The sequence below is a fragment of the Sus scrofa genome, chromosome 2 (assembly GCF_054392235.1).
Source record: "Sus scrofa isolate SSC_HxYL_T2T_F1_AM1 chromosome 2, Sscrofa_HxYL_maternal_Yorkshire_Landrace_v2.0, whole genome shotgun sequence".
Taxonomy (NCBI): Eukaryota; Metazoa; Chordata; class Mammalia; order Artiodactyla; family Suidae; genus Sus; species Sus scrofa.
This window is the reverse complement of record NC_139384.1, coordinates 9,134,609-9,144,753: the sequence shown is the minus strand read 5'-3', so window position 1 is coordinate 9,144,753 and position 10,145 is coordinate 9,134,609. Positions and strand designations below refer to the sequence as shown.

The 10,145-nt window shown below is 53.9% G+C and overlaps 1 protein-coding gene across 2 annotated transcripts; it reads right to left on the bottom strand.

Moving 5' to 3' along the window:
- Positions 1-1,125: 1,125 nt before the first annotated feature.
- MTA2 (metastasis associated 1 family member 2) lies at positions 1,126-10,065 on the bottom strand. 2 transcript variants are annotated; one of them, XM_003122622.6, is made up of 18 exons: positions 9,666-10,065; positions 8,870-8,937; positions 8,351-8,444; positions 6,612-6,729; positions 6,434-6,497; positions 6,135-6,252; positions 5,773-5,875; positions 5,484-5,583; positions 5,154-5,342; positions 4,983-5,057; positions 4,805-4,863; positions 4,535-4,632; positions 4,275-4,414; positions 3,786-4,014; positions 3,526-3,615; positions 2,430-2,548; positions 2,182-2,324; positions 1,126-1,960 (listed from the first exon to the last, which is right to left on the bottom strand). In XM_003122622.6, exons 1-18 carry the CDS (start codon positions 9,691-9,693, stop codon positions 1,795-1,797), a joined length of 2,001 nt encoding a protein of 666 aa, XP_003122670.3. In that variant the 5' UTR covers positions 9,694-10,065; the 3' UTR covers positions 1,126-1,794. The 2 variants fall into 2 exon arrangements, with proteins under 2 accessions (XP_003122670.3, XP_084866990.1); XM_085010864.1 differs by lacking the exons at positions 1,126-1,960; positions 2,182-2,324; positions 2,430-2,548 and adding an exon at positions 2,752-2,993 and having other exon boundaries at positions 3,390-3,615.
- Between the last annotated feature and the right edge of the window lie 80 nt (positions 10,066-10,145).

Sequence of the window (10,145 nt, the reverse complement as noted above, 5' to 3'; positions counted from 1 at the left end):
AGTGTGTTCTGCGACGGCTTCCCAGCCCTGGCCGGGAGCCCTAACCACACCGGACACCTTTTGGACTTCAGGGGGGCCACAGCCAGATGGCCTTTATTCCGCGACAGCGGGCTGCATGGAGTGTATTCATCAGGCGTCAGAGCCACCGGCCCACTTCAAGGCATGCGGCAGAAACTACTACGGTGGCAACTGAGTAAAGACATTGGAGGGTGCTGGCCTCCCCCAGACTGTTACAGTGGTCAATTCCTCCCAAACTCCGGAGGTGCTGCTCAGGCCAGGGAGAGTAAGGGAGCTGGGGACACCCTTGGGACAGGGACGAGATGGAGGGGCCTCTCAACTGGGCTAGGCAACTCTTGCTGTTGTTGACCAACCCACAACTTTGGACTGTGTAAAGAGGACCTAAGGTAAACATCTCCAGGTCTTTAGCCTTGAGCAAGTCACAAATGCTGAGGTTGTTTCTCATCTCTAAAGAAAGTGCTCAAGGAGCACACAATAGATTTAATTTGTTGTTCTCTCTCCTGAGGTGCTCCTCCTGTCGGGACTAGCTCAGGCGTCTCATCTGTCTCCCAAACCTAAAAAGGGAGGAAATGGCACTAGAGTGGACCCCAATATCAAAGCAGTTGCTGGCCTTGGAGATCTTGCAACAGCAGTCTGTGCGAATACACCAGCATTAGGTGGTATGACCCTACATCACCCCCCGAGGTGGACTACATCTTGCTCCAACCTCGCAACTCCCAGAATTCCCCAAGTAAAAGGGAGAGAGGAGTTTAAAAGTTGGGAAATAAAGAAGCACCTTCACACACTCACACTCCTATGGAAGCCACCAGTCATTCTGAGAACCAGCTCATCTCAACGGGTTTGAGTGAATCTCAGCCAAGATGATACTCTGGCTCCAGTACCACAGAGAGCTGGGGAGCAGTGTGGGTCCCACAGGAAAGCAAGATGGAACAGGCCACCTGTCCCAGGCTGTGTATCTCATAAAGCTCTACCCCAGGCAAGCCCCCATCTATACCTCCTCTATTGTCCTTTGTCCTTTATTTTCCCAAAGATACCACACACACACACACACACACACACACACACACACACACACACACAGCAGAGAATAGCTGAGCCAGGAGGAGCTGAAGAAAACAGCTTTTTATTTGTTACTATAAGAACCAATTACAGAATCCGAGGTTAAAAAAACGGACAAAAGATCTTTATTTCTGAGAATTGGCGTACAAAAGGCAGAGGGGGCAAGGAGAGGGAAGGAAAGAGCGAGCATAGGCTGGGGTTGATACCAGCTTAGGGGCCTCAAACTCCGATTGGGAAAGTCCGGACACCGGACAGGAAGAGGAACCCCCAGTTAGAAAAAAGGAGAAAAAAAAGATAGACATGGCAGTAATGGCAGTGCACGCCCCCCTCCCCCAACCAGATACCACCTGATATCTGCTTACTCTTCCCCTCTCCCATCCCCTTTCACAAAGGGAGGCAAAATTTTTAAAAAATTAAAAAACCCTCCCCCCAAAAACTATCCAAGACAACTGTGGGCCCTACCCCCAAAACAGGCTAGGTTCCCACAATGGGCCAAGTTCCTGCAGTTTGCCCTCCATCACCAGGCATGGAGAAGCACCGGAAGGGGACAAGCCTCCAAGTAGTAACACCAGAGGGCGCCCATCCCCTCCAAGGACACACTCACTTGCTCCCTCCCTCCCGCACTCCTCATTCCCTTTGACACTAGAGGGAAGGGAGGCTAGGTGCCCGGTGCACCCACCCTCTAGCTTTCAGCCCTCCTCCCTGCCCCACAGATGCTCAGTCTTCCAGGACAATGGGCTCATTGGTGCTGGCAGGATGTGCGGATGGAGGAAGAGAGACTGGAGCCCGCACTGTAATCAGCGGTGGCTTCACCTTCAGAGGCAAGTTGGGCCGGCGGGCAGCTCGCCGCATCTCCAGGTGGGTCAGAGCCTTCCGCAGGGCTCTGGTCAGGAAGGAAAGGGGGACAAGGGAGAAGGCAAAGACCTTCAGGCTGAAACCCCACATTCCACACTGCAATCCCCCATCTCCAGCCCCTTCCTTCCTAGCACGGCCACCCTGCAGCCAGGGTCTCCCTGGAGTTGGTCTTGCTCAGATACTCCTATTTCCCACACCCACCAGGCTGGGTGGTCAACCTCTCAGCCCCTCCCATGCTGGGCTCCCCACCTGGTGTCTTTTGTGGCCACAAACACCACAGGATTGGGGGCGTCAGCTGGGTTTAGTTTCTGACGCTTGGTTGCTGGCTGTGAGCTTGAGCGAATCCCTGAAGCCAGAGGCCTTCCATTGGCAGAGAAGGGGACTCCTGCCATCTGGAAAAGGGTAGGGCAGCGTAATGAGAAGGGGGACTCTCAGACGCCCATCAGAAATAAACACCCATCTAACTCAACGTGACCCACTCCAGTCTGTCAACTCACAGTCTCATAGGCCCGTTTCACCATAATGCTCCCCAGCCCCCGATTCTGGGTCAGCTGGTTCCTATTGATTGGTGTCTTGGTACCCCGAGGTGTTTTTGGTTTCAGAGGTGCCTGGGCCACTGTCAGGGAAAAACAAATAGATAAATAAAGGAAACCTGAGAGAACTTTCACACTCCCTCTTTTCTATGCATCTTCCCTGGGCATTCCTAAAAGGAGTGATGGGGGAGGGGGCTGGCAAGCGATTACCAGCATTTCAAAAGTCAAACATGAGTGTGATCTTATCAATCAGTGCACAGTTTACTGAATAGCTTATGATAAAAACTTTTTTTTTTTTGGATGCACCCATGGCATTTAGAAATTCTCAATACAGGGAGTTCCCGTCGTGGCGCAGTGGTTAACGAATCCGACTAGGAACCATGAGGTTGCGGGTTCGGTCCCTGCCCTTGCTCAGTGGGTTAACGATCCAGCGTTGCCGTGGGCTGTGGTGTAGGTCGCAGACGCGGCTCGGATCCCGCGTTGCTGTGGCTCTGGTGTAGGCCGGTGGCTACAGCTCCGATTCAACCCCTAGCCTGGGAACCTCCATATGCCGTGGGAGTGGCCCAAGAAATAGCAACAACAACAACAACAACAAAAAAAAAAAAAAAAAAAAAAAAAAGAAATTCTCAATACAGGTATCAAACCCAAGCCAAAGCAGTGACCAGAGCCACAGCAGTGACAATGCCAGTGACCCGCCAGGAAACTCCATGAAAAAAAAAAAAAAAACACTTCAGGAGTTCTCATTGTGGCTCAGCAGTAAAGAGCCCGACTAACATCCATGAGGACATAGGTTCGATCCCTGGCCTTGCTCAGTAGGTTAAGGATCCGGCGTTGCCGTGAGCTGTGGTGTGGGTCGCAGACGCAGCTCGGATCCCGCGTTGCTGTGGCTGCGGCATCGGCCGGCAGCTATAGCTCTGATTAGACCCCTAGTCTGGGAACCTCCATATGCCGTAGGGGAAGAGATAGGTCTTGATAATAAAAGGACTGAAAGGCAGCCACCACCCTAAGAGCCTCCCCATCCTATACCACCTGTACCGCAGTCCAGTTCCCCATCCCTTACCCAAATCTTTCACAATAGTTGCCAGGGGAAGTCGCACCAGAGGGTGAATCTTCAGTGGAGTCTTGGCGGCCTTAGGAAGTCGAATGGAGCCTGGAGAACAAAGACAAAAGCTTTTGAAGGGACTTCACTATTCAGGCCTCTTCTGGGGCCAGGAACTGTGTCCAAGTTCCCAACAAATCCTTATGGGCCACTATTCCTACTGTCAGTAAATATCCAGAGGAACGCCCTCCGGCCAGAACAAACCCTGAAGCTGCCCTTACACTCTGCCTTGATGGCATTGGCATTGATAGGGGCATAGGGTCGTCGGGCAGCCCTCCTCGGCTGTAACAGGTCCCTGCACATGCGTCTGGCAAGACGGGTCAGCTTCGTGGTCTGGAGCAGGAATGTTTGCCTGTTCTTGGCCAGCAGCTTGGCCCGGTTGGCGCTAGTCGTATAGGGAGAGAGACTTTGGGCTTCAGGTCTGGACAAATGACCTCTCGAGTGTGGCTCCTGGAAGAAGGACATAGAAAAAGGAGAAAACACAGACTGACACCCAGGCTCCCTTCTATTCTCTGCAGAGGGCCTTTTATTCCTGCCGGATCACTTTGCGGTTGTGCCAACCTACCTGGCTCCCCAACCACTAGCAAGTACCATCCACCCCCACCCCAACCAAAGCATCACCTTACTGGAGCTGGGCGTTCTGGCCTTTGCCCAAAGCTCACATTGATAAGCTTATGGTTTTCTCCCACCTGTCCCCCATCCGTCCTTACTGTGGTGCCCCGAGCAGCCCCCTCAAGCTGGGTTGGGGTCTTCAGTCCCCCGTATTTCTTCCAGTAGATCCAACAGGAAGCACAGAGGCGGCACTGCATGTTGGGTGGGCCCCAGGCATACCACTGGGCAGACTGTGTGGCTGCAGGAGCATGGAGAGGAGGGAATGGCCAGGGGTAAGTGCCACTTGAGCCACTCAGGTTCCCGGGTCAGAGAAAACGGCCCACTCACCCCAGCATCCCTATTCCCGCCTAGAACTCACTGTGGCAACTCTCACAAGTCAGGCCCTTCTGGAATCCAGCCCCATTCATGCCAGGTTTTGAGCCCACAGAGATGATCTGGTTAGGATTTGGTTTGGTGCTAATGGGGGCAACAAGGAGAGAGAAACCAGAAACTGGTCAAGGAAAAGATTCCATTTCCACTTTGTCTCTATAGTAATTTGACCCCGTCTCCTGCCCACCCCTAATCACTCAGGCGCAGGTCAGGGGAAGAGAAGGGAAACATGCCAGCCCCTCTTACCCATCACACTTACTAGGTGGGGATATAGACTTGTTTTAGTTTGCTATCTGCTTCAGCAGCTTTCAATCTTTTCTGCAGGAAAAAGAAAAAGAACAAAAGAATAAGAGCATCTCAGCAGAGAAGATGTCATCAACTCCAGAGGCAGAGGCGAGCAGAAGGCCTCTGGTCCAGCCCCCCAACCCCAACCTTACCTGCTGAATGTAGCGGTCTGTGGTTTTCCACATGTAATAAAACTGGACTATGCTGGCCAGTGACTTCCAGGGGAGCTGAGGAGGCAGAGGGAACAAGGGTGAGCTGGTATCCGGCCCTAGCGCCTGGTTCCCTCACCTCTTCCACCTCTCCTCCTTGTCTCCTCCGCTTACAAAGTCCTGGCGAATGTCATTGAAATCCTTCCCGTACTTCTCCAGGGCCTCCTCAAACAGCATGGCCTCTGAAGCTGACCATTCTTCCATCTCGTCCCGACACAGCACCGGGCCCCCCTGGGGCACCAGGGTCGACATGGCCTTAGCCAGGTCATAGCCGTTCCTTTGCAGTGTATCCATGGCGTGAAACTACAGAAAGGTGGGAAACAATGACGACGACGCCCCGAAAGCCTTGGCCCCCCACCCCCTGCTGCTCCCTCAGAGACACCCTCCCCTCCGCAGGTCCCCACAAAGCTCGGCCCACCCAGCTACCCGCCAGCTGCTGCTCACCAGGGTGATATCTCGGGAGGCAGCAGCTGCACTCATGTGCAGGCTCGGCTGCCGAATGGAGCTGCTGCAATCTAGGGCTCTCGCAAAGGTCCCCACAGCCCTAAGGGAGAGAGCGAGGAGTCAAGAGGGAAAGACGAACGCGAGAGTGGGCTGAGGAACTAGGCCAGATGAGCAAAACAAGGGCACCACCTGGGCCCCAAACAAATCTAGTCCGTCTCTAAGAAAGTGACTCGGAACCATGTCTACAACCCCCTTCCCAGCCCATCTTCCCCATCCACCCACCCCTCACCGGGCCACCACGAGAAACTGATCAATCTGCCGGTCTGTGAGAGGGTTGTCTGGATCCCAGACTTTCATCTCCATCTTCTGCTGGTTCCGATTATCAGATTCTCCTGGGGAGTGAGGAAATGGCATCACCGGGGAGAATAAGAGGTGTCTTGACACTCACAATGACACCTGTTTCCTCCTTGGATCCTATCAGCCACCTCAACTCTCAGACTTCTCTTCCCAATGTGCCCGTTTGCCCCTTTCAGGTTCCTAAGGTCCCGTTCTGTCAGGGACACAGCACAGAGCTGTGCAAAGTGCACCACACAGCGCCAGGGCACACCATTCAGGAACTATGATGGTAGACAACTCTGTTCTGGGGCATACCCTCTGCCAGGCGATCTGGGATCTCAGCTTGGTATTTGCAACCAACTCGGATCTCTCCCTGATCAGCTAGAAGTGTCTTCTGCACAGGGTCAAACACCAGCGAATAAAAAAAGCAGTCCTGGAGAAGGGAAGACAGAAGGTAAGCAGGGCAGCAGTCCTCACAGGCGGGGGCGGTGGGCTATATCCGGAGTCCCTAGGACAGGCAGCCTGTCAACCTGGACCTCACCACAGTCTGACTTCTCCTCTTGCCTTCTGGGGCAATACCCACCCCCCTCCCTCTTCTCCCACCTCTTTCTCACCTCCTTTTCCAGGTACTGGCTCAAGACATCTGTCTCATTCAAGAGGGTCACACTGCATTTCCCCCTTCAGGAGAGAAGTCAGAAAACCCTTGGTGAGCTCATTTCCTCTGCTCAGCATCTCCAACACGCTAGCCCCTCCTCTCCAACTCCTAAATAAGTAGCCCTGACTGTCCTATACCTTATGTGGGTGGCTGGTAGCGATTCAAACTGCCGAGAAAGAAAAAGCTCGCGGTGCTTCAGTTGATGTCGCTGCTGTTCCGACACCCCTGGCTGCTTTGATTCCTCCTCAAACTCCCCTGGGACATGAAGGAGGAAGAGACCAAGTCAGAAACTAATTCATAAAGAAGCCACCATAGAAACCCTAACCCAAGGAAAATATTTCCTATCTTACTTGCTTTTCCCACATTCCCTAGGCACCTGCCTTCCACGACCTTACCACACGAGCTTTCCCTCCCAGCCTTCTCCCAGTTACTGATGCTCCCAAGTCTCCATCATTAATGAATGCTCTTAGGAAAGAGCTACAGAGGGTACAAGGATGCCAGAGGAATACATCCCAAGCCCAGGTGCCAATGCCCAGACACCACTCATACAGCCTATATCTGACCACACCAGGCCCAGCAAGAATATCACACTTGTCTCTTTCATGCTAAACTTGCCTAGGCTCCAGAAATCCAATTAAAAATAAACACAGAAATAAATAAATACACCACACAAGGTGTGTTTACCAGTTCTTTGCAAATTTCAGAAGACTTTGCTCTTAAAGGTCACATGCAACCCTAACTATCCCTTGTTTTCAACCTGGCTAATAATAATTTGTGGGGCTTTCAAGGACAGTACCTCTCAAGCCAGTGCCAACACCTTCCTCCCCAAGGAGCTGTAACTTGCTCTGAAACCTTGGTGGAAAGGGTTAAGTTGGCTGGGTGCCAACCAAACAGGGAGGGAGCAGAAGAGCCACAGGCCCAGGCTCATTGGTGCATTGTTCCCAACCTCAGGGAGAAAGGGGGGGCAGGGGTGTGCAGTAGTAGGCTCCACCCCTCTTCTGAGCACTCCGGAAACCCTGTGCGAAGGCAAGGGGGACCACACCCCCCACACCCTTTCTGATTGGACAAGGCCAAGGTCAGCCCCTGCCAGATGGGACTGGAAACCCCAGAGGGCCGGAGAACTTGGTAGGCTCAGCTCATTAACCCTTTCATGCCCAACACCCAAAGCCGCCAAAAGTAAGCAAAATGATTTAGAAAGGAAGAATAAGAGAAAGGGGAAAGAAAGCCAAAACAGGAAAGGAAAAAAAAAACTAAGGGGAATTGAAAGACATGAATTTAACAAGAAAAAACAAAAGCGTAAAGAGAAAGCGGATAGGGCCAAAAAAAAAAAAAAAAAAAAAAAACGAAAGATGTAAAATGGAGAAGAGAGGCCAGGATGGGTGAGAAAAAGTTCTTAAAAAAAAACCTTCTGGGCTTCCTATTCTCTCCCATCAATATAGCCTTACCCCCTTGATCACAAAACCCTCTACTTCCCTGTTATGCAAGCTTTTAAGTACAATCTCTTCCTGTTCACCTTGACCTTCGCAGTCACCACCCATTGTCCCAACACAACCAAAACTGTCCCCAAGAGTGTTGCTTCTCCAAATTAGAGCTCTTCTCCATCCCCCTTTTAAACATTACCACCTCTTTTACATACCCCACTCACACAAACACACACACAAATACACACCAGCCAAATTCTCACTTTTCATGTCATGGTTTCTCCACACTGCTTCCAACCCAACGTGTAAAAACAGGCCTCCCTCTGCAGACCAGGCATTTCCCACCCCCAAACTCACACCCCTGCCTTGAGCATGATACCAAGAGAAACACCTGCACGGACATGCCCAGGTTTCAGATCATGGGCAGGGGGAGACGGGGGTACAAAGACACTCACTGGCATTACTATCAGCCAGGCTGTTGAGGCTACCAGAAATGTCCCTTCGCCGGAAAAGGCACACAACCTTTGCCTCCACATTTCCATTTGCCGTCTAAGGAGAGAGAGAAAACAAAACAAAATAAAAAAAAAAAACACTGTGAAAACTAGTCATTTGAAAGTAGAACTGCAGAAAGACAAGACTAACATCAAACAGGTTTCTGAAGGATATAAGAAAAACCCAAGAAATTATGAATCAAGACGTTTGCATTTAAGGACAGACTTCCAAATCCCTTTATAGAACAGTCAAGATTCCTCTAAGGTGTCAAGAGCCTTTCCTGAATGCATGGGATGAACAAATGAATGAATGAATATGAATGAATACTTAGAACAGGCTTCATGTTCTCCTGCTCTCTTCCTCTTTCCCTCCCTCTCTCATTCACCTGAAGTTAGAGACCTCAGAAGAAAGAGACCAGGGGAGGGACTGGGCGGGGGGGGGGGGGGGGGGGGGGAGAGCCCAGAAGACTCTGCTCCACTCACCTTGTTGAGCTCTTCAATCCTTCTCACCAGGTAAGGATTGCTGGAGGAGTTCTCAAAATAGACGTAATCTGTAGGAGGGGGTGGGGAAGAACCGGGAAGATCAGAGGAGCGGATGGGAGAGCCGAGCACGAGAGTAGGAGGAACGAAAAGGAGGCCTGAGTGGACCCAAAGGAGAAAAGGGTCTAGGCAGAGAAGTCGCTGAAATGTGGAAGTGGAGAGACTAACAGAACGTAAGGGAGGGGTGCCCCACCCGCCACCCCTAACCACCCAAAAGTGAGCCTTAAGGAGGAGCCCAGAAGCAGGGGGTTCCCCAGCAGGCGCCGCAACTCAGCGATGGAGTTGCACCCGGTGTCGGCCAAGCGAACAATTGTTCACTCCAGCGCAGGGCCCCCACCTTTGCGAACCCAGGCGCACAATAACGCCTGGGGAGAGGAAGCCTCCCGGCTGCTCCCCCGCAGATGGCAAAGCGGTCGCCCCGGCCCTTCGCGCCCCCTAGCCTGCCCTGTCAGCTCCTTCGGAACCACTTTCCCAAGCCCACCCCGCGACCCCGGCGGCGCCAGGCGCAGCCCTGCGAGTGCCGTCGGGCCGCCCGAAGTCTCTCCGGCAGTCTCGGTGACCCGCCGCGTCGCGGTCCCCGCGCCCTCGCTCCCCGTGCGACCGGTTCCGGTTCCGGTCCGCGCTCCGGACCACGCCGCCCCAGACGCGACTCCCCGTGCCGCCGGGCGCCAAGCCTCTCCGGTCCCGGCCCCCGACCTCTCTCGCCCCGGGCCCCGCAGCCCCTACGCCCGGTACTTACCCCCCACTCGGTACATGTTGGCCGCCATGGCCGTTCCCGCCGCCGCCTCCGGCCGCACAAAGGGGTCCGGGAGGCTCGCGGGGGCAGGGCTCGAAGCGAAGCCCTGAGCGTGGGGCTGGCGCTTCGCAGAAGTCTCTGTCTGGCTCGCGCAGCCGGCACCTCCGCCGCCTCAGCCGTCGCGGTTCATCCCGGCCCGCGCTGTCGCCACCGCCTCTATCGCCTCACGCCCGGGACGCCGAGGCCGTAGCCGGTCCGCTCGGCTTCTTCCGGAACGAGCTCGGCTCCCGCCGGACCGGAGCCAGGCTCCAGCTCTCCCGCCCTCGCCGAGCCCCACTAGACGTTGGACTTTGCGGGCCGCCGCGAAGGCTTGCCCTGCCCGCCTCGGGGTTCGCCTCCTTCCGGAACACCTTCGGCGGATCCGGAGAACAAGGCCCAGCGCTCGGGTCCGGTCGGAGAGCGAGACCTCAAAGCTCGGCTACT